Below are 24779 nucleotides of genomic sequence, written 5' to 3'. Positions count from 1 at the left end.
ATCTTTATTGACCGACTTTGAGATTTCTCACCCTCAGCTTATGACTCTATTTTGTGACAATCAAGCTGCCCTGCATATTGTTGCTAACTTTGTCTACCATGAACGCACCAAACACATAGAAGTTGATTGTCACCTTATTCGAGAGAAAATTCAAAGTGAGCTAATTAGCACTCATTTCGTTCCTACCCACTCATAGTGCGACAATATTTTCACCAAAGCTTTGGGCAGTGCACAATTATCTCTTCTAAAGTCTAAGTTGGGTATGCTTGATCCACGTGCTTCAATTTGAGAGGGCATATTAGTTGTTCTCGATAACTTGATAATGAGTTATCGAGAATCCTCAGCATTCACATGTCATTTCATAACCACCTACCTATATAAGTGCTAGTGAGTTATCAAGAATCATCAGCATTATCACATGTCATTTCATAACCACTATACATAATATGTATCTTGTAACCTGTATAAAATACAATTGAAGTGTGAGACAATAAATATCAAATAAAAAGTAATCATTTTTTTCTAACCTTTTATCAAAATGCCCTCGTTTCTTTTACCATTCTTGCAATTTGGCTGGTTTCTCTCTGCCTCTGATGCACTGAATCTCGGTTTCTTGCTATAAGATTATTGGGTATCATCAGGGGGCGTAGCTAGGATTCATGTGAGGGGGGGGGGGGGGGGGGGGCAAACAGGGTTTTATAAAAAAAAATTATGTGTGTGATAGTCGGGGGTTCGGGGGCAGCGCCCCCCAAAAATTTTTTTTTGAGATAAAATTAAAAATGGCTACAATTATTAATAAAAATCTATTTCATATGGACAAATCAAACTATTTGCTGCAGTCAGGGCTGGGCTAAAAAATGGATAAAAATCTATTTCATATGGAATAAGGGCAGGGATAGGACTGGGCTTTTAAAAAAAATATAAAAATTAACTGTTTGGGGAGGCAGGACTGGGCTACAGCCCAGTCCTGCCCCCCCCTAGCTACGCCCCTGGGTATCATGCAGTTCTCTAAAGATGTTTTTTCTTTTTTGCTTTTTTATTTATTTTCCTTTTATACTTTTTTTATAGCAAAGGTTTTGCATGTTTCCGGTTGATTTTTGTAGTGGGTTATTGTTAATTTTGATTTATTGGGGGTTTTCGATAGATTTTCAGACGGTGGTCGTCGTGAAATTTGGGTTTTGGGGAGTTGGGACTGTTTAATCTGTTGATGGGTGGTGTTGGTTGTGATGGAAGTGCGGTTAGTTTGCATGTATGGTGATGATTAGTTGCAAGTCGTGGCCACTCTTCAATTAATGAACCGCAATCCTAATATTGGCATGTGCTACAGGTGTTAAGAATTGATTTTCTGGCGAATTCTCAAAGGCTTTGCGTTTATTTATTTTCTGTTTGTTTTTCTGCAGAATTTGATTTCAATGAGCTTCTACAAGAAGGTCAACCGCGTTGGCTGAAGCCAGCAGAGGTACTGTTTATTTTACAGAATCATGAGAAGTTCAGAATCACTCCTGCAGCTCCAAATAAGCCACCAAGTGAGCTAATTTTGTTTCCCATCATGTTTATGGTTGGTGTATAAATATCTATGACTATTCTTGCATAGCATCTTAAACTAAGTTTATTCTTTTCCATCTTGATGATTGGTTCTATTCTTGCTTTCGTATCTTAAAAAGTTGTCTCTTTGCCATCTGATGATTGATAGTGTCTAGACATCTACGATTCTGTTCTTGATCTGCCACTGAATCGTTGCTTTCTAGTTGGGTGTAAATTCATTATCACTATTTACGGATGAAAGATCATTTTTTGCCACTAAATTATTTTCTTCTATTAAATTCATGATTATGAAAGTAAATTCATGATTATTGCTGTAATTTGCGATGAATGGGTGGTTGATTTTCACCATTTTGGATATTGCAAGTTCTCAATGGGATTCAATTATTTTCTTGTGTAGTATGTGAAAATGTTTTCATGCACAAACAAACAAGCGAAAATGTTTCTCTTTCGTTTTCAGCCCCATTTTCTCATGCTACACAAACAAGAGAAAACTTTTCTTTTGGATAAATTATCATATCAAAACTTTTCATAGAAAATTTTTTCTTTTCATAGAAAAAATTTTCTTTTCATATGAGAGTTTTTTGCTACCAACAGAAAATTTATATTTACTCCTCACCACCCATCTCACCACCACCACTACCCACCATCTCACCATCACCACTTTTCATCCATCTCATCACCACCCACCACAATCACCACCACCCTCCTCTTCCTCCCTCTCATTTTTTCACATCTTCCTATTATATTTTTCTCATGCTACACAAACAAGCAAAAAACTTTCTTTTGGAAAACTTCTCATATCAAAAACTCTCATAGGCAAAACTTTCTTTTCTTATGAGAGTTTTTCTCTCTTCCAAACGTACCCATAAGGATTCTGATTCGGATTCGGAACAGCTAAATACATGAGAATTCAGATTTGAATTGGATTGGGAACTGCCAAAAATTACAAAACCTCCATCCTAGGTTCTATCCATTTGCATCCCTAGACACTCTTGGATAAGATGTGGTTCCACAATCTTTTTTATTTTTTTGAAAGGCAAGCTGGGGTTAGTTAGACCCCTACCAGTTATACAACTATATCATTGGGTTTTGAACTTGCAGCGTCCCAAGACAAGGTGACATGCACTAGCTGCTCCTATCAGACAAGTGGAGCTCCCGATGTTGGGGTTTGACAATCTTACCAAGCACCAATTAACCACCGAGCTCAAACTAATGTAAACTGTTGTTTTCTATTACTAAAATCTGAAGTTTTGGTTAGTGAGGCAAACCAATGTAATTGTTCATTTGTAGTACTCAAACCTGAAGTTTAGTACCAACGGGGGCTCCACGGTGTTGGTAGGAGCTGTCAGTGCACGTCTCCTTGTGGTGGGGCGTTGCAGGTTCAAACCCCAGTGGTACGTTGAATAATAACTGGTGGGGTTCTGCCTAACCCCAGATGGACTTTAAAAGAAAAAAATGTTTTGGTTTACGAAAAAGATCCATTGGTTTTCCATTATTCACAAGACACTTGTGTGCTTTATTCTCATCAGATCGTACGTCGCATGCCCATAATTGCCTACTGGGGCACGTTCGCATACTAGGAAAGTTCAGCGTTCTCATCTTCAAGTTGGGAAAGTTGCAACTCTATACAAATTTCTGAGGATTATGCACACTCAGGATACTTTCCCACACTGGTAGAAGCCAAAAATAGCTAATATGACCTAATGCATGAAAAAGTTAAGGGTATAATTCCTTATCAAAGTATTTTTGCATTTAGAAAGAACATAGAAGAAAAAAAACAGATCCAATAGTATAAGTGGGGTTTTCCCCAAATGTCGTTTCAAAATAAAAAAAGTAGTTTTAACCAAGGCGCGTAATTATTCAGGCAAGAAACTTGAAAAAGTAGTTTTAACCAAGGCCCGTAATTATTCAGGCAAGAAAAGGGCAAAATCATAAAAAAATCAATTAACCATATTTGTCATATTTTCTAATTCAAGACCAATCTCGGTGTTGTGTCCAAAAGCTAGTGCCCATCTAGGTCTTTATCCGTTTAAAATACAAATGTTTATGTTCAAAACGATTCTCCAAAAAAAGAATGAACTTTTTATTGCATTCGAGAGGAGATTTTATTGTTTCCAATGTTTTAGTGAAAAAAAAAGTTTCAAACCAAGCAAGTATAGACAACCATAATTAAGTTTAGCAAAAGGGGCATGAAGAATGTGTTAGAGATTAGATTGAAGTCAAGATTGATCAGAATGTATTAGATCAGATTCAACTCAAGATTGATCAGAATGTGTTATAGATCAGATTGAGCTCAAGACTGATCAGAATGTGTTGGATCAGATTCAGTTGATCTCATTTAAACTCGAGGAAACCATTATTCATTGACTAGACTAATATACCATCCCGCTAGCCAATTAGCTCATACATTTGATCAAAAGTTAGTCTGTGCTTTAGCTCATGATTTTGCATTCAGTTTTGGTTTCATTCAAGCAGAAATTTAGACAATACTTGCTCAGTCACCCTGCTATAGCCTCAATTGAACTTTATGAACCTTTTAGAACGATAAGTGTCACACGAAGTGCAACCATGTTTCATCTGCCAACAGAATTATCTTGTTTGGAAACTCTCCATGGGAGGTCACCAGAGGTTTTGAGAAATCCACCGCACCCCCTTGTGTTTGGGAGGTAGGGAAATATGAGAAAAAGAGGAACCAAAGTAGCATTTGCCGGTGCCAGTTCCTCAAACCAACTGACACTGTGAAGAGGTGGTAGTTGGCAAGTGCTACACCAGCGCCACTTCTGACGCTACTTCCAACAGGCACCTTCCACTTTCCGGTGGCCTCTTTCAGTAAACGCACAAGCTTACGGTGGAAATCTTCAAAAGAACTAAGAAGCATATAAATGATGAACCGCATTCTTCATATAAAAAAAAACGCATGGAATTCTGGAGGATGTCGAGTCAAATTAGGGTTTATGTTCCTAACGACCCAACAAACCATGTGAATAGGGTTTCCAATTAAAGGAAATAGAATGTCATGAAATCTCCAACTTTTCCCCTTGATGGAGCAAAAATGCTGTGGCTGGCATCAACATAGATAATTACTCACACGTGAAAAAACATCTCGCTAGAAGTACAATTTCACATTCATAATAAATTCCTCAAGAAGGTCACCTCCCATCACTCGCCCAAATCAAAACCAAACACCCACTCTCGTATGAATGAACAATGACTATACAAATACACAATGAACCACCACCACCAATTCATACAGGCCCCGAGTACAATGATGAATCCACTCAACCAATCCGGTCTTTCACCCCTGGTTCGCATCAATTGCAGCTCCTGATCTTGCCTGCGAAATGCGATTGGCATATATCGTCACCAACCGCAGCTGGGTGCTGCTAAGCCCACCAAGGTATGGCAAGAAGGCTTTCCCGAGCACGATATAGATATCAACCAAACAGAACACGACAGTCTGCAAAACCAACAGGAAGAGGTGTGTAACAGATCAACAATCACCGACTTCCAGCCACAAAAATGGAAGCAAATAACATGGAGGAATTCAAGAAAGCAGAACGGCAAAAATTCGGAGAAAGTATCCTTTGGCTGTTCAGAAACCACTAGACATAGGAAGATATTTTGTGGGCATACGCTTCACGCTGAAGGACGTAAGTTGATGATTCAGAAAACAAGATGAATCTAGCAAGCTACAGGAAGTTCAGTTAAAAAGTACCACTTGGGTACAGAACACAATAAGTGGCACTTTGGTAATAAAAAAACATTCTTCAGGATATTTCCATAAAAATTGCAAAACTAACGTTATTTCAGATGAGATTTTTTTAAAGGAATTTGGATGGTTTTTTGGGAAGGCATACTTGGGACTTGCATAAGTTTGATTCATATCAGGTCCCTCGTCAACTTATACAAGGGCCACCACATCAAAAAGATCAGTTTCATTTTCAATTTTTCCTGCCAGGCTTACTTCCGGACCATGTCTTTATCAAAACTAACAGCCAAAAACAAGGCAATTAGAAAAAGTGCTCAATTAAAGGATTGGGAATAAATAAAAGAAGAAAGATATGCGTACATCTTTGAACTCCCAAATATCCTTTTCAATTATCTGTATTTGAAAATCTCTTGATCATATGCTTTGCAAAAATTTCAGTGAATTGATCATCTTTCACATTATGCAAGTAAACAACACCAGGGTGAATAGACAATGGACATCATCAAGGCTCACCTTACGAACATCTGCACTCTGATTCCCGAAAGCATCAAACAGAGCAGGTAAGAATGATGGCAACTGAGCCATTAACTCCTCTTGTGAAAGCCGCCCAACAAGCTGAATAGACAAAAGAAGTATCTCATAAATGAGCATAGTAAACACCAGGAGCCATATCAAGATGCTTATCAGTCAAAAATAGGAAGTACCAAAAAGAATCCGACTATGATTCAAATTTTGATCATAGAACAGATTTGATCCAGCTCATGATAGGTACACAATAATATCATACAACGCGAATCAGTTTGAAGAATCTTTCAAAATGTCAAATATGTTACTCCAGGTGCTGAGAAACTGGACTTTCCCAAATGTTGCATTTTCATCCCCAATCTAGAAGGCATCCCAAATCTATCCTGACTCATAAATCAGACTGACAGGCTGCAATTGTTTATCTCAAGGTTGTAAGTATCGTAATGTTACCTGTATCAGTCCGGCCCAAAATAATATGCGTATCGTATCATAAAAAATCATAACTTTTTAATAAATCTTTTAAAAAAATTACAAAAAATCATGAAAATCAGAAAAAAACTAGCAAAAATTCTAAAAAATCGTAACACACGAAACAATGATGGATTGCACAAAATACAACTAGAAAATCACATATGAAGCATTTATGTCTCTGGGAGCTGCATAAGACATCATCAAACATCAACTATCTCACAAGAACAATGCAAAATATTAAATATCTTGCAATTAAGAACATGCCGCAAGGCTCATACTTTCATATTACATAAACAAAAATATTATGACAATAGTTGCACTCTATGTCACAGGGATTCACCTAGACAGGTGCCACACCCGCGACGACGCGACGCGGGTGCGGCACCCGGTGCGGTCAACACACCCAGGGTCATTTTGGTCCATTTTTTGGATTAAAAAAAATCTGCTTTGGAAAATAAAAAAAGAGACCCTTGCTTTAAATTCATTTAAAATGCATTGAATAACATTATTTTCAAGTGAATAAATTCTCATTAAACTCTCTCTCTCATTTAATAGTAATAAAACTTCCTCTCATCCACCAAAAACATAAAACGAGTTTCTCAACAAGGCAGCTTTGGAAAGTGTTGATAATAGAAAACGGTTTCCTAAAATCTATCTTGGAAATTAAAAGCTTTCATTGAGAATAGGAAAGGTCTCCTAAAGTCCAACGTGTAAATTAAACTCATATTTTGAAGTTTTAAATGATTTTATTAAGATTCTTGGAAATTAAAAGCTTTCATTGAGAATAGGAAAGGTCTCCTAAAGTCCAACGTGTAAATTAAACCCATATTTTGAAGTTCTAAATGATTTTATTTGGAAGTTTCAATTTTGGACCCCCCTTATATATATATATATATATATATATATATATATATATATATATATATATATATATATATATATTCCGCACCCCCGCACCCAAGGTTTTTGAAAGTGCCGCACCCGCACCCATGTGACATAGGTTGCACTTGATATTCAATCAGTTTCCCCTCATTATTTGAGTGCCTCATTGCCATGCCAAATCAACTGAAGCCATTTTGTTGGAGTGTACAGTTTGATTTCCACGTTGATAAAAATCTCTAATCTCCGCGGATCGCGGTAAGTTGGCGGGGTGTTGTATGGAGGCAGAAATTTTTTGAAGGTCAGCTTTGTAATTTTACTCGTGATAAAGATTTTTTACCTTAACTCACTTCCTTGAGTGGAAAAATAGTGGAAATGCACTTTTACTTTAGCAAACGGCAAAAGCCCTCTCCCTTGAGCACGGATCGACCCCCAAATCGCTCTCACGTGTCCTAGGGTGTATGAATACCTCCCTAATGGCTTCTACACAAATGAGGGGGTCGACCTTGAAGAGGACTTTAAAACCGAAAATTGAAAAATTACGATTCAGCCTTTTTTAAGTGTGCTGACCATGTATTGTACGATACAGGTTTGTTTCGTACGATACACACTCGTATTGCAATACGAGTGCATATCATATCGATATTCCTTATAGTAACAATACATACAACATTGGTTTATCTAATAGCCACAAGCATCGTGAAAACAAAAAGACAAGCATATTATGTAAATAATAGTGACGATATGCCTCACAATCATGGCAAGCAAACCAATGGACAGCCTTACCTACAATAGTACAATAAATTGGATTATCAGTAAGTCAATTTGTGATGATCTGTGGGTTTTCTCATGCCCTACACCTGGTTCTTTTTTTCTGATTTGTTACTAAGTGGCAATGGTGATAAAGACCACCAAGAAACTTTTCAAGATGTTCTCTTCTAAAGCTTCAAGAAAGCATGAAACTATGAATGACATAAATGAGATAAACTCCATGATTACACGAGTTATGGATACATGGTCACCTTTACCTATACCCCAGGATCCTCTTGTCCTTTTTCATTTTCTTTTGTATCCCTTCAAGTCATAAGGAAAGATCTATTTACATCCAAGAAACAACAAGCTGACAAACAAACCCAAGAGCAAACAAAAAAGAAAAGGAAAGAAAAATCCATCTCGTTTTATAGAAGAATCTGTCCAAGATAACCAAAGGACACTGGCTGCGTACCCAATAACTTTGTTGGATAGAAAGTGTTCAATAGTTCCTAGATATACAAACCACTGTCACTGATATTGCCAATATTTTGAAAATATCGTGATATTATCGGCTATTTCAAGGTAGCCGATAATATCGGGAATATATCGCGATATTTTCAAAATATCTTGAAACAAAATATCGCGATAATATTGTGATAATTTTTCAAAAAAAAAACTTTTTATTTTAAGTTTGCATTTCCTATTTTTTTGTTTCTTTTATATTTTAAAACCTTTAAAACATGTTTCTTTATATTTTTGAAAGAAAAATAATGCAAAACTTATTATTTTCTTAGTTTTTTTGTTGTTATTTATATTTTTTTTCAATTTTTTAAACTCTAGAGACATTCCCAAGATTTATCATCTTTTGAAAATCTCACCGAGAAATACCCTCACCAAGAAACTACCTTTAACTATACAGGTGACTATGATACAAACCATCCAGATAGCAACAATCGTCATTACAACAAAACTGAAAACCATTTCTTCCTCTGAATCTGTCTAGCAAATATAAGGTTCCTATCACTCAAATGAGTCAAATCCATAGAGAGAATTCACTTTCATATAACCATGCTAATCCATAAAGTTTAATAGAAAAGATATAGGGAATTTGTGCAAAGATATAGGGCACCAATCCAAGAATCTGAAGGCATAAGAAATAATGTTTTAGAACATAATGGTCCCTTGGTAAGCAGTTCAAAGTAGGATAATATCCACAGGAAGCCAGCAGCACCAGGCAAAAAAAGCCTTTAATAAAATAGCAGTTTTTGAGGGAGTGATGCCATCACATGTAGCAAGATTTAACTGAGAATCAACCAACCTCCTCGGCATCTTCAAGATGATATCTACCTTTTTGTTTTTTGTCATCAAGCCACGACCTTTTAAACTTTATGTCCACCACATTCAGAATTGTTCGTCTCTTAGACTAATGAAAATTGATCTTCTAATGACAATTACTTGAAATGTAATAAAAAAAATCTGACAGTTGGTGTTCCTAGGCTAACTGTCCAAGAAGACCTCATATTATGGAAGACTTCAAAATATATGAGTTTGTTTCACTATATACCTTTGGTCATTTTAATCATCAGTAGTACAGATGCCAAAACATAGAAACCTAGGTTTTGTCCAACTTCCAGAGAAGCAAGAGTAGACTATCCAAGGAATTCATGCTCATAAGAACACTTGATTCAAGGAGATGAGTTCTACAATGGACATTGAAACCTAGGCTTTGTCCAACTTCCAGAGAAGCAAGAGTAGACTATCCTAGGAATTCATGCTCATAAGAACACTTGATTCAAGGGGATTAGTTATACAATGGACATTGATGGCTCTCCTAGAAGTTTAACTAGGCACACACCACACACTACTCAGCAACAAGATACAACATCGTCAGATGTCAAGTTGAAATACAGATATCAAGAAGTCAATGGAATTTGAAACCGAAGGCATGAGAACCGTACCTTTGTCAAACAGTTAATGCAAGAGACAAGTGTTTTCTCATCTTCACTTACCAACAATGGTATAATAACCTGCAAAAGCAAAAAAAAAGAAAAGGATGAACTAATCGTACAAAAGAATTGCAAGCCTCTTTGCAAGAATACTCTTTTAACCTCAAGGGAAATGCTCTATTTAAGATGTACTCACAGTAAGACATCTGTATGGATCGTACTGGGATAATACAACTGACAAACACCGGTCAGCCTCATTTGAAACCTAAAAGTAAAAGTAACATTTTATTACAACTGAAAGAATAGAAGATTGACAAGTTAACAGTTCCTCAAAATAGGTTAAATAATACCTTTGCAATCACATCCCTGGAGGCATGGAGCAGTTTCTCAATAACAATTTCAACAGAATCCGTCATTGAATCCTTTTGAAAATAATCAAAGTGAAGTAAAATATCTATCAATAACGCCTTAACGGCACTAAAAGGAGGCCAGGTTTACATAGAGCATGCAGGCAAAGAGAAACATAAAAAACCAACTAACCACCAACCTGGTAATTAAGCATCTCAAGAATCAGAGAAAGTGCAAGTTCTCTGATAGAAGGATCCTGATCATCAATCACCTCGAGTACTGCGGTTAGAATCTGGTTAAAATACTGCAAACACATCAGAAATATAAAAAATCAGAAAAGAACCCCAGCCATTTCAACCAAAGCAACACACATCAACCGTCATCACTCCCACACTGTCATGCGAATTGAAATGAGAAAACTAATTTCAGAGTGATAAAAGACACCTAGCCCTGCCCCAAGTCCTTCGTTGCTCTTAGTCTGTGAACAACGAGATTGATGTGAGCCATCAGGTCAGAAATGAACCAACACGGATTGCAACACTTAGGAACCAAATACATGGAAAATCTCTTGTTTTCTGGTTCCTTAACAGACTGAAGATTTTGCTTGGCCTTTAATTTTAAAAATCTCATGAATATCTTTTTAAGGAAAAGGGACACCATGAAAAAGTAAAACAGGAACTACGTTTCACAACCATAGACAGAAGATAAGCACCAGTTGAAGTCCTTATGAAGTATAATAAATGACACTGCAAAAATTTGCAAAGCTTCGCATTTATAGTACAACGGGACACACGTGCTTGCTGGTTGAAGCTGTTCAGATTGGATAACCTTTTCAAAATGTTTCTCCTTGCACTTCTCCCACCAGCGCCCAAATTGAAACAAGACCACCAAAAGCAACAGGTTTATACAGTTCTGCATTTCAAGGTTTTCTTTGTCACTTCTTTCTAGACAGAAAGACCTGGTACCAGCCGGGGAAGAAGCAAACACAATATTCCCAAAGTGCTCTCCCAGTACGTAAGACTTACTATTCACAAAAATTTAAAATAGTAAGCACTGCATTGCTTTACAGAAGCAAGGGATGAAACCAACTAAAGTAACTGAAAAGCAGATCTGGTGTATGATATTCTCACCACCAACAGATTTCATATTGAACGCTATCTCACATAATCATTTGAAAATAGCAGACCATAAAAAAGCTAGTCAAACCACCTTAGTCCATATAGAAGGATCTTTTTCAACGGAAACTTGAACCAACTGTTGAAGTGCTTCTTTTTTTCTTTCAGTTGAACTTTCATCATTGTCATTGCATATCTGCAATCGATTCCCTAGCAGTTTTAGACTTCAACTAGCCAAAGGCTTCAGAAAAATGACACCATCATTAATAAACAATTAAACAGTTCGAGAAAATACCTGATGAAGAAGTTGAGGAATGCTAGGGCCAGAATCCAACAAAGTGATGCTCCTAAGTACCATAGATTTATCATGATTTACCTCTATACCAGCACATCCTTCGCTGTTAAGTCCTGCCTCTTGTGCCCCTTGATGTCCATGAACTTCTAAACAAGGAGTCACGCCAGAATTTTTAATGTTTGTTTCACCATCTACACTATCAGCATTAAATGGATTGCTCCAGGAACCCCTGTTTTCCAGAGTAGCAACAGTTTTTGAAACTTTACTGAAAGTGCTAAGATGTAAATCAGACTTTGAACCAGCCCCATGATTCCGGTAGTTCTCCTGCAGGTCGTCAGAAGATCCATGACCAACAGAAGATCCCATCAACATGGATTCGTGCATGGAACTCCATTTCCTCCCACCATTGCTATCAATAGAACCAGCAGAATACCTTCCAAAGAAATGATTTTTCTTTGTTGTTCCTACATAACCTTCCTCAGAAGATGTTCCAACAACATCTGACAGGTCATATGAAGACTTTGACCGTGAACGCTCTTTCTTATTTTGCAGGAAGTTCACGAGATCCACCTCAATCCTAGGAGTGTACTGCTTGAGTGCTCTCCTCATTGCATTTTGTTCCTCCACAGATAACCCAACAATAAAATTTAAGACAGCGGCAGAGTCAAAATGTGTGTAAACTGATATAATACCTGAGATAGCTGTCTCTTTAAGCTTTGAATTCTTGTCATTAACCATTGGTGCCAACTTAGCAAGCCATAATTTTAGTATTCCACCACAACTAGAACCATCAGAATTCATGGCATGGGCATTGAAGGAATTAATAGCAAATTGAATGACTGCAATTTTTGCCTTTGGTGACCGCTGTTCGTCCAATGAACGAAGAAATGCAGGAAGCAACGAATCTATTCCATACGTGCTACCAACTATTTCCAAGGTTGCTGAACAAGATTGCCTTACAAGTTCCTTTGGATCTATTAGCCGTGAGAAAACATGAGGCAAGATCCTCTCAAGATAACTCTCAAAAGGTTTTCTGAAAACCGGAATCATCTCGGTGAGTGTTGTAAAAGCTGCCTGGGCCACTTTATGATGGGGGTCATCCAAGTGCTGAAAAAACAGCTTCATAATTTTCTCAAAACTCTGCATAACTTCTTGTATTCCTTTAGGTCCTTGCTGCAGTAAACCATGGATATAGTTAAAAGCAGATACCCTTGCTGACCAATTGGAATTAGGACTTAGTCCCTCAGTTATAGCTTCATTCAATGATATAGGACCATCTGGGTAGCTATACATTTCTCCAACTTGGAGATGACTTTCGTCAAAACTATTTCGACCACTTGAAGAAACCCTACTAGAAGCAGGCTTTCTCAAAAGCGGTCTCTGGAAATTGGGAACATAACTATTTTGTGTGTCTTTGTAAATTGGATCTTTATAAGGTGTATCCAGGTACTGTCTATCAATTTGCATGTTAGGAAACCGCCTAGTTGACTTAATATCAATAATATCTTCAACTCCCTCTTGTGATCTTTCAGAAGACAAAGGAATCCTCCTTGCCGTATGAGCGAGAGACAGGGTTGACAATGGATCTGTAGTCATATTATTTGCATACAATAACTTGCTCGTGTCTTTGGAGGCTGAAACCTGGGGCACTATAAGTTCCGATGTCATGGAACCCCCATTTCGAAGACCACCCTTATTTATATTGCCTGCACCTGAGCTGGCTAGTACAGAACTCTGTGCTGACAGGTGATTAGATGCAGGAACAGCCAATGGAAATGGAGGATCACGAGCTGATGGAGGGTCCACTCCTGCACTAGGGACAAGAAAAATTGGATTTAGCCGTTCAGAGTCATTCCACATGGTAATTTCATTCTTTTAGTTATTGTGAAGTAATTCATGACAGATTTACTGTTATGGTGGGTAAAACAAAAAAGAGAAGATATGACTGTTGCATCCACCATTTTGTTTGGTGTTTCCTCGAATACCTAGATCAAGACTAGTTGAACGTCTTGCTAGGTTATGCTTCTCCGAGATATCTAAACCCTTCAACATACTTTCAATAGCCGTAACCTGCTGTTTGCTTGCCTGCAGAACACTTTCGAGGCTCCTTTCTGTACCTTTTCGTATTGCCTTCGTTTGTGATAAAAGCTGACTTCCAGAGAGTAGAGATGTCCCTGAAGCTAAACTTGTGCTCCGGCTCATTGCAACAATTGAGGAAGTTCCAAAACCAGGAACACTTAATTGGGCAGATGTATGTGGCGGACCACACAGTTGCTGTGCACCTCTCTCACGAAGGGAAGGTGACGCGTATCTTCTGTGTATGCCTCCATCTTCTTCATTGATTATCTGTATATAGTTCAGAGAGCAAGAAACAAATTTGAAATCACAGAAACTAGAGAAGAAACTAGTTGAATGCATCAAAACTCATAAAAAGCAAGCTTACTCTCTGAATCACGGGATCAAAACTCAAAAATAAGCGCCGGGAACGATCGGGCCAGGTTTTGGTGAACATTCGGTAGCATGTTCTTGCAGTGGATCTCACCTGTACAGTCACAATGAGACAGGAAACATCGGAAGGCATAAACATGGCCGAACCTCAGCAAAAATGCTTCACCAAACATGGACGTGGAAAACATACTGCATCCACCATAATTACAAAATCTTCCTTGCTAAAGTCATACTACAAGAGGAATCATTCACATCCCAATATAAACAACAGCATGACCCCCAAGTTCATTTTCTGGGTCAGAGATCATAAAAGGCAAGAAAATCAGGTGTTCCCATGTGTCTGCATGTATCCACAAGCATACATGCACATATTTGTGTGTCCAAGTACGCACATTGGTTAATCATCAGCATAGATTAATAAACAGAATTATGTGACATTCTTAGCACTGATGGGTGACTTCACCTGAGAAAAACAGCAAACCAGTTGCCACATAAATCTAAACGAAAAACATGACGAAGAACTGCCATGTTCTTTATAATTTTTAATAAAAAACAATACTAAATGCAGTACTTTGATTTTCATATGCTTTACGCGCATTGTGCTCAAACAATCAAGTGGGATTTAGACCACTAAATGCAGTAGTTTACTTGATTTAGATGCTCCTTTTATTAGAACAATCTGATTGTTCTATAATCCACAATTCACTGCTTTCATTTTTATTCTTCAAGACTCCCTCCACTAAAAAATTATGGATTTCTGACATCCATGGTATCAGCCATCGTTCATCAGATACACATGATTTTTTTTTTGCATTTATTGATTAGCCAGTTTAACATGCCAACCTTTCTAGTGATATTTCACCAAGAGGGAATAAATTGAAGATCTACCTCACTCATGGCATCCGCTACACAGCATTTGATAAGATCCTCGTAAAGGCCAGCTGACCTCTGTATTTCAGGTGCATCAGCCCAGTATTCAAGAATCAATAGTGCATACTCACAACACCTAAACCACAAAAAAAATCTGACCTCAGAAATAAAATTACAACTGTAATATGCACTTGCAAAGAACTGAAGGACCGTACCTAGCACGAAGCACTGCACTCCGGTCATTCTTTGCACAATCCGCAATACGAGGAAGCACACGGGCAACTTTACAATTGCGCAACATCTGGTAAGCAGCAAAATTTCTTAAAATGGCCTAAAAAGAAAATGAATAACACCAGGAATTAAAAGATTCACTCCTACCGTTTTTATGCAATTATCCGCAGACTCTGCTATAACAAGCACCGTTATCACAACCAACTTGAAAAGCACCTGCAGGAAATTAGACACAAAGGGGGGATGGGGTGGGGGGGAGGAATCAAAAGATAGCACAGCAAAAGGAAGCTCAATAGGTTGTAACAGATACCAGAAGTTTTCAAGCAAAATAAAAACTTAAACTGCAAAATTAAGAAAAAAGAAAAAAAATCCAGGAGCCTACTGGAATAAACATCTCCGTGCATGCCTCAAAATCCCCCAAAAGCTCCTTTGATAAAAAGCTTAACAAATGGCACGCCTGTGGAAAAACTATAGTTAAGCAGTGCAAGAATTGCCTCAAACATCATCATCGTCATGTAAAGCAGAAAATTTCATGCCTGAATAGAAGAGTATTCTTAACAAACTACCCATAAAATGAGGCAATACAACTAAATGTCATAGTGATTCCCTTTCCCTTGAAAGGTAAGAATGCTGCATAGAAGTTGTCACACAATCACCAAGAAGAAGCAGAAATACCATGCCTGAATGGAAGAGAATTCTTAATAAACGACCTACAAAGTGCAGCAATACAACTGAAATGTCATAATGATTCCCTTGAAAGGTAAGACTGCATAGAAGTTATCATGCAATCACCAAAAAAAAGTACCCATAAAACCCCCGCTACCATAGTTGAACCACCATATTATTACTTTGGATGAACACCACCTAAAGTCATCCATCTATAAGATATATGGCCCTGAGAATGGAAATTAGATGCCAGCAGCGGACCTACATCAATGTTGTCAGCAGCCGAACAGCCTTTTTGGCAACACACTCTAACGTATGGAGAACACTCCACTTAAATAATAAAGGTGCTGTCATTGTATATAATAACACAAAGTGACAAAGACATAACTCATTCACAAGCACGCAAGTAGTAAATGAAGTAGTAAATGTCAGGACTTGAGCTAATAGCAGAAGTCTCAGGTCTTTATCAGTGTCAATAGATATCACACCAGAATCAACACCATGCTGTCAGAAGAACCACCACCAGATAGCCAAAGTCATCCAACCGTCCAGCTGCAAAATTTTTCTGTTCATGCTCATCCTGACCCACCAAAGGTATTGGTGGAGAAAAAGAAAAAAGTGAGCATGCAAATTAATGAACTTAAAAACATGCTTTTCAACCCATCTTGTATAGCATCTTCATATAAGGCCAGAAGGAACGACTTGAATATTTTTTATGGCCAACTCACTACAATGTGGACAATTTTAGATTTTCAAAGGCTCGAAGTTTTTTCCTCAGCCATGTAGCTCCTAGATATTATTGCTTGACAAATACACCCAAACATAACCAACACCATCTTATGTCCTACATTGACCAATAACTGCAAGTAGAGATAAGCACTATATATTAAACATACCACACATTTATACAGCAAGATCGCCTTTGGCGCCAATATTAATGAAAAAAATCCACTCCTTATAACGTTATCACCATCTTGTACCTACTACAATTATCATCACATCACACTAGTAATTTGCCTGTGTGCCTCAGTGACAACAGAAAACAAGGAGTTTTAAATTTCCGGTAAAATTTTGAAAAAACAAGAAATTGTGGATATATATTTGGACAACATGAGTATCCAAATAATCATGAAACAAATGCTCCAAATATCCAGAAACTGGAAAAAAGGTCAACAGTGATGAAAAGACATAACAAATATAAAGTGCCCAAAAAGTCATTAATCAAGCAAAGGCCACCATCAAGGTGGGGAGACCAATGATGGACAATCACCATGATGAAGAAATGTACCTCAAAATGTGACAAAGAAACAATCACTTCTCCACTAACATTTCTGCTGCTTTTATTATCGATCATTTACAGACACAATTACATACTGGAATGATGGACTACTTTTTGCAATTCAAGAGCCATTAGCAACAAGCAAAAGTGTATCACCGCATGACTTTTTAGCCAGTAACAACTGACAGGCTTTCATGTACAATTGTACACCATACATTCACAACCACCATTGAATTTTTCCTTTTTGAAGGAAACCACTATTTGAATATGGTTATGAAAAGCCTGTTCTCAAAAGGATATAGCAAGAGAAAAAATTAAACCTGTTTCACAACGCTAGAACGCCGGTCAGATAGCTGAATGGTTAGAGGACCAACAAGCTGCTTCAACAGGGTTGGGAATGAGGCGTGGTCTGTAGCACCTGGCAAAGATGGTAAAGTGACCCCAAAAAAGAGAAACAGATCCAATTTTAACAAGCTTGCAGGCACTTATGCTAGCAGAAAAAATTAGATATCATTTCAAATAGCTAACTTGTCACAAAATGAGACATAACAACATAAGTCTGGCACACACAGGAGATGTTTTAATTTAAGGATGGACATGGACATCTTACCATTAATAGTTATGCATTTCTATTTAAGATCTAAACAAACAAAAAGAGAAATAAATTGTTTCCATTATCAATATGATTTAAATCAAAGAGACGGTAATTAAACCAAACCACTGGACATTATGAGCATGTTTGATGCCCAGGGGGGAAGTTGCGCCTGTAGAACCCCCTCCCCCCTTTAAGTGGGGCGCACGCGCAGAATCAAATTTGGCAGAAACTTCCCCCACCTTTTGTGCCATTTTGGAAGGTGTTTCTCCCCCAAAAAAAGGAAGAAAAAGTTGTGAGGGACAACACAACTTTTCCCCTGGGAATTCCCCCCAAAAATCCCCCACACAGCATCAAATGTGTCCCATGTGATTACCCATTTCATGTTAAACTGATATTAGCTTTGAATTACAAAAGGGTAGTGGATCTCAATTTTGACCTAAACCATACAATTATGGAACTTTTCTATTATTGCTAGAGAAGAAGCATCTTTCTTTGGCCTCCCTTTTTTAGCTTTCTAGCCATTTTGGCCTACTTTGCCACACAAATAGTGTTTTATTATTGGCGTTTGCATATCCAAAGTGAAAACTGATGCTTATTTTACTAGGTTTCCAACACCCACAAAAATCAAGACCTCCTCCCAAAATCAACTAAAAAACAATGTGTGCTATAAAAAAATAAAAACAATAAAATATTTATTTCTCTTCTATAAATCAGGTTTGAGGGGATTTAGGCGTCTAGACTCTAGATCAACAAGTTCAAGAGATGAAGTGAGGTTCTTTATTTCTTTCATATTTCATCAATTGTATACGAACGAAGGAATCTTTCAAGTGTTATGCTAACTGCAAAGAAGACTATCAAGTCCCTCTCTCCCATATCCACTAAGGGCATGTTTTCAATGCCCTGTGAAAGTTGGATTTTCTCAAGTGCCTGTGATTGCAAATCAAAATTACAGTACCTTCTCAAGTTTAGTGAAACATAAGAAAGTGCAAGTTGTGATTGTGATTCACAATTAAGAATATTGTTTCCTTGAAAGTTGAAACTTGTGAAAGTTAATCACAAGACAGACCTTGTGACCAACAATCACAGGTTGAACTTTCTCAAGTGTGATAGCTTGTCTCACCTGTGACCAAAGCAAACTTTCCCTAAAGTTTCCCAACACCTTAAAAGGAAATTGATGTGGAAGGCAAGGATGCATAAGTAAGCATTCTAAACCAATGTTTAAAAACTTGCTGAGTTAACTCAATGACTCAGTTGACTAGGCTCGACTCAGCCCTCTAATTGGTCAAAAAATTGAATGACCAGGTTTTTCACAAGATCTGGCCATGTCACAAGTTGAAGCCGAGTCAGCCTAGTTTTCATATAACTTGGCTATGACTCGGTTGGGTCAATTTATGACTCAGCCGAGTCATATGCATGTGTACATTATGTTAGTTTTGGATCATGGATCCGACCTGCACCACATTCCAAGGATCTATCTTGGGATGCGTGGGCGGTGGCATGTTTGTAATTTGGTTTTACTTCTTGTGTAATGTCATACTATGTACAACACTTATAAATAATAAGTAAAAGAGGGAAACCTTATTGCCGCCGACCCCTCTCTTCTCTCTTTACCTCATCTCTAACCCTTGCAGGTGGATATTTCTGACATGGTATCAGAGCACAGGCGCGGAAATCAATCATCTAGAAGGCCTCTAAAGACCAACACGTGCTGCTAAAGGACGTAGGTTTATTTCTGCCCCTTCTTCCTTAATCAGTTTTTGCTTCTTTCCTCCTTTTTCTTAACCCTCTTTCACGTCATTCCAGTTTTTCTTTTTGGTTCTTCTCATTCTCAATATTTCTGGTACGCACGTCTTAACATCCTATTTCAGTCTGCCGAGTTTTTGTTTTTCTCCCCAAAATATTTCTGATTCTTTCCATTTTTCTGTGTAACGTGTGTGCTGATATCATTTTCAGCACACAGCAGCATTGTTGCTTCCTTTTCTCTGTGTAACGTGTTTGCTGATATCATTTTCAGCACACAGCAGCATTGTTGTTCTTTTTTCTCTGTGGAACGTGTGTGCTGGTAGCATTTTCAGCACACAGCAGCATTGTTGTTTTCCTCTTTCTCTGAATAACGTGTGTGCTGATATTATTTTCAGCACACAGCATTGCTGTCTCCTCTTCAATACACTGTTAGAACAGTTTTGGCTTCTCATTCTTCATATAATCCATGGATTCCAAGTTGAACCCTAGTTTTCTTACTCACCTCATGACCCACAAGTTATCTCATGATAACTACTTACTTTGGAAACGTCAGATTGTGCCTTTTATTCGCAATCATGGTCTTTATGGGCATCTAGATGGGTGATCACCCGCCCCACCTACACATATCATGCAAGAAATAATAGGTGAAGATGGGAAGGTGAGTCAACTTCGAACCACCAATCCTGCTTATGACATATGGGTACAACAGGATCAAACATTAGTTGCTTACATAACTTCCACACTTTCTGATCGTGTTTTACAAACTATTTCTGATGATCAATCTGCTGCCGAGTTGTGGAATGGACTAGCTCATTCCTTTTCTCAGGTTTCTGAATCTCGGGCTTTGCAACTCAAGTGGCAATTCCAATCCATGCGAAAAGGAAACAAATCTATTACAGAGTTCATGGGGGATGTCAGGGTTATTACAGATCAGTTAGCTGCCATTGGAAGTCCTGTATCAGATAAGGACATGGTACAACAGGTATTAGGTAGCCTTGAACCTGAATATCGCATGTTTTGCACAGCACTCCAGGTTGTCTCAGTTCTTCCATGTTTTGATGATCTTCAATCTAAGCTTTTGCAATATGAGGTCAGTTTAAATCAAGAACACGCGTAAGATGATACTCATCCTGTGATGATGACACGTACGCCTATTCAAACAGGAGCCTTATTTACTCCTCGTCCAAATGGAACAACTATAAACAAAGGAGGATTACTACCTACACCAGCTGGAGGAGGTCTTAGCTCAGGCAGTGTACCACGAGGGGGACGTGTTCCTACTTGTTTTCTATGCAACAAGCGAGGACATGTTAAAGCAAATTGCTGGTACAATCCTCAGAACCGGAACAAAACAGGGAGGCCAGGGCATAGGGCAACTCAAAAGTTTGCATGCACTCTTCAGGGACAGGTTCTTCCACAGGACGTACAAAATATCCTTATGACTACTTTCAATCAGATGAACTTGCGTCAAAATGATGATGGTGTATGGTATATTGATTCGGGGGCAGCATCACATGTTACTTCTGATGCAGGTAAATTTTCTCACTTGACTCCTTACACTGAAAATGGCACTATAGTCATAGGAGATGGATCTCACCACCTCATCTCTCACACTGGAAATGTCTCCCTCTCTTTGCCTGAATCTCAATTACCCTTGTCAAATGTCTTACTCACACCTGCTATTCAAAAGAATATTCTATCTGTGTCTAAATTAGTTGATGAAACAAATTCTTCCGTTGAATTTACTCCTTCTGTTTATCTTAAGGATCTTCACACCAAGAAGACGCTCGCTAAAGGTGAACGGCGCGGGAACATGTACGTCTTTGAAGAATCTCATGTGCCTTTGAAGACGTCGTCTTCCGTAGCCGTTGCTTCTTCAGCTCCTTCCTTTCCAACATTTTTGAGTCGATCCACAGATCATAGTTCTTCATCTAGAGTCTTGAAACTTAATAAGCCAGACTTATGGCATCTTCGTTTGGGTCATTGTAGTCAAGTTTTTCTTGACAAGTTGTCTGCTAAAGGTCTAATACCCGCAGTCAGTTTAGAGTCAAAATGTCCAAGTTGTCATTTATGCAAAAGTCATGTACTTCCTTTTCATAGTATCAATAAAAGAGCAACAAAGCCTTTTGAGATTATATGCTCAGATGTTCGGGGTCATGCGCCCACTGCCTCTCTTTTTGGATCTCGATACTATGTACTCTTTCTTGATTCTTACACTCGATTTAGTTGGATTTACTTCATGAAAAACAAACATGAAGTTTTCAAGTTGTTCAAACAGTTTCATGCACTAGTCCAAAACCAATTCAATACCAATGTTGTATATTTCCAGTGTGATGGGGGGGGGGAGAATACATATCCCATGATTTTAGTGAATATTTGAAGGAGCATGGCATTACACGTAACATTTCTTGCCCTCATACCCCTCAACAAAATGGAGTAGCTGAGAGAAAACACAGGCATATTGTTGAGACAACCTTGAGCATGATGCACACTGTGGGTATTCCCTTCTCTCTTTGGACCGAGGCTTTCCATTATTCCCTTCTCTCTTTGGACCGAGGCTTTCCATACAGCTGTTTACGTTATCAACAGGTTGCCCATGACCATCCTTGAAGATAATTCTCCATACTTTGTTCTTTATAATTGTCATCCATCATATGAAGAACTACATCCTTTTGGTTTTGGTTGTGTATGTTATGTTCACATTGATCATTCATTGAGAAATAAGTTTCAAGACAGACCTATACAGTGCAAGTTTCTTGGGTATGCAGATGAATATAAGGGATACATGTGTTATGATCCTCATTAGGGCAAAATTCGGGTATCTAGAAATGTTGTTTTTGATGATGAGAATTTTGACACTCTGGGTTCGTCTTCCACAGATACACAGGACAATTATGATCCTTGGCTCAGTGACTCACTTTTATATGACTCGTTGCCTTATGAGGATTCATCTTTATTGACAGACAATGAGCCCTATACTTTCGATGTGGAACCGCATATGGAAGACATTCCTCCTACAACAACATCCTCACGTTTTTCTGGTCTTGTTTATTCTCGTAGAGCTCATCCAGTCAATGATGAGACTCCTCTACGACGTTCCACTCAGATTAGACATCCTATAGATCGTTGGGTAAGTTATAACAATTTTTCTTTGGATTTTTAAACATTTTTAACCAGAGTGTCCAAAGAAACAGAACCTTCCTCCTTTCATGATGTTGTACATTCCCGTGCCTGGGTAGAGGCGATGAATGAGGAAATAGAAGCATTGCATGAATGCAATACATGGGAAATTGTACCAAGGCCAGATAACAAGAATGTTGTAGGGTCCAAATGGGTGTATAAGATCAAGCACAAACCGGATGGCAGTGTTGAGCGCTATAAAGCTCGTCTGGTCGCACGAGGTTTCACACAGCAGTATGGGCAGGACTACGATGAAACGTTCAGCCCAGTAGTAAAATTGGGCACCGTCAGGATTATCATTGCATTGGCATTACAACATGAATGGTCACTCAGTCAACTTGATGTTAAAAATGCCTTTTTGCATGGTGAACTAAAGGAAGAAGTTTACATGGAGCAGCCACCTGGTTATAGTATGCATGATTCATCCAATTGGGTATGTAAACTTCGACGCTCTCTTTATGGCTTGAAACAAGCTTCTCGATCTTGGTTTGAGAGTTTTTCCACGGAGATCCAGCATCATGGGTTCACTAAAAGTGTTCTAGATCATTCATTGTTCATATTCAAAAGTGATTCAGCTATTGCTTGGGTGCTTATATATGTTGATGACATCATTATTACCGGGAGTGATGAGGTTCACATATCTTGGGTTAAGTCTATGCTGATGGCTAAATTCAAGATGAAAGACTTGGGTCCCTTGCGATATTTTTTGGGTGTGAAAGTTGATAGTCGACATGAGACTATTACATTGAGCCAACATAAGTACACCATTGATATTTTACTTGCTACAGGGATGGAGAATTGTAAACCAATTAGCACACCTTGCCTTCTAAATCATAAGCTAAGTGCTAAAGAAGGCACTACTTATCATGATCCTACTTTGTATCGTCGAGTTGTAGGGATGTTACAATACTTAACATTCACTAGGCCTGACATAGCATACTCTGTCAATCAGGCTTCACAGTTTATGCATGCTCCTACAGATGTACATATGGAAGGAGTAAAAAGGATCCTTCGGTATTTAAAGGGTACGATTGGAGATGGCTTGATGTACACCAAGGACACAGCTTATATGTCAGGGCATCGACTATTCACCTACACAGACGCGGACTGGGCAGGTGATCCTGACGATCGCAGATCAGTTTCGGGGTATTGCATTCTTATCGGCAATAATATTGTAACATGGAGTAGCAAGAAGTAAAAGGCAGTGGCGCGATCTAGTACTGAAGCAGAATATCGTGCAATGGCAGCAGGAACAACCGATGTTACATGGGTGAGACATCTACTGCAAGAATTACAAGAACCGATCTCGTCCTCTATGCTTCTTTGCAATAATCAGAGTGCTATTAATATTGCCTTCAATCCCATCCTTCATTGTCGCACGAAGCATATCGAGATCGATCAACATTTTGTTAGGCAAAAGGTGGAAGAAAAAGAAATTGAACCTGCATATGTTCAGTCAGATATGCAAGTTGCTGACATCTTTACCAAGGGATTATCCACTCATCAGTTTTGGGCACTCAAAGGCAAGTTGAGCATGATCAAAGACCATACTCAACTTGAGGGAGGCTGTTAGTTTTGGATCATGGATCCGACCCGCACCACATTCCAAGGATCCATCTTGGGATGTGTGGGCGGTGGCATGTTTGTAATTTGGTTTTACTTCTTGTGTAATGTCATACTATGTACAACACTTATAAATAATAAGTAAAAGAGGGAAACCCTATAGCCGTCGACCCCTCTCTTCTCTCTTTACCTCATCTCTAACCCTTGCAGGTGGATATTTCTGACACATTATTTATGTATCTATTTATATATTATACAAGCTTACAATGTATATATTTTTCATAATATATATCTTTATAGTTTATGCTTATATAACTGCATATTGTATACACTTATATATGTAATTACCTATATATCTATTTGATTAATACATTTAAAAGTTAACATGACCCAGCCGAGTCACCGAGTTGACTTGCCGAGTCACGAGTCAGGCACTGCCAAGTCGAGTCCCAAGTCACTGGGTTTTAAAACGTTGTTCTAGACCACATACTGTCATACCCTACAGAAGGAAAATATACCAGGAATTGAAAGAGTATATCTCTTTTTGACAGCAAGAACTCTTAAAGGTAAGATCACCTAGATTTTTCCATAAATGGACAGAATAGTCATGCTATCGGC

General features: G+C 38.3%; 1 protein-coding gene across 3 annotated transcripts in view; it reads right to left on the bottom strand.

Annotated features, from left to right (window-relative positions):
- Nucleotides 1-4558: 4558 nt before the first annotated feature.
- Nucleotides 4559-24779, bottom strand: part of LOC149813739 (CLIP-associated protein-like) — a 29914-nt gene continuing 9693 nt past the window's right edge. Inside the window, exons 7-21 of one of the 3 annotated variants that reach the window (XM_089990843.1) lie at nucleotides 17401-17498; nucleotides 15518-15592; nucleotides 15283-15351; nucleotides 15120-15205; nucleotides 14923-15040; nucleotides 14030-14128; nucleotides 13572-13932; nucleotides 11587-13394; nucleotides 11386-11487; nucleotides 10376-10480; nucleotides 10179-10250; nucleotides 10025-10093; nucleotides 9841-9909; nucleotides 5768-5869; nucleotides 4559-5002 (exon numbers count right to left, since the gene is read on the bottom strand). In XM_089990843.1, coding sequence (XP_089846969.1) covers nucleotides 4841-5002; nucleotides 5768-5869; nucleotides 9841-9909; nucleotides 10025-10093; nucleotides 10179-10250; nucleotides 10376-10480; nucleotides 11386-11487; nucleotides 11587-13394; nucleotides 13572-13932; nucleotides 14030-14128; nucleotides 14923-15040; nucleotides 15120-15205; nucleotides 15283-15351; nucleotides 15518-15592; nucleotides 17401-17498 — 3395 coding nt within the window. In that variant the 3' untranslated portion in view covers nucleotides 4559-4840. Of the gene's footprint in view, nucleotides 5003-5767; nucleotides 5870-9840; nucleotides 9910-10024; nucleotides 10094-10178; nucleotides 10251-10375; nucleotides 10481-11385; nucleotides 11488-11586; nucleotides 13395-13571; nucleotides 13933-14029; nucleotides 14129-14922; nucleotides 15041-15119; nucleotides 15206-15282; nucleotides 15352-15517; nucleotides 15593-17400; nucleotides 17499-24779 lie in introns of those variants that run through there. The other 2 variants (XM_089990844.1, XR_016428210.1) reach the window with 2 other exon arrangements.

This window comes from Nuphar pumila, chromosome 16, assembly GCF_984573655.1.
Source record: "Nuphar pumila chromosome 16, dmNupPumi1.hap1.1, whole genome shotgun sequence".
Classification (NCBI taxonomy): Eukaryota; Viridiplantae; Streptophyta; class Magnoliopsida; order Nymphaeales; family Nymphaeaceae; genus Nuphar; species Nuphar pumila.
The sequence above is the reverse complement of the archived record's forward strand: the minus strand, read 5'-3'. Positions and strand labels throughout refer to the sequence as shown.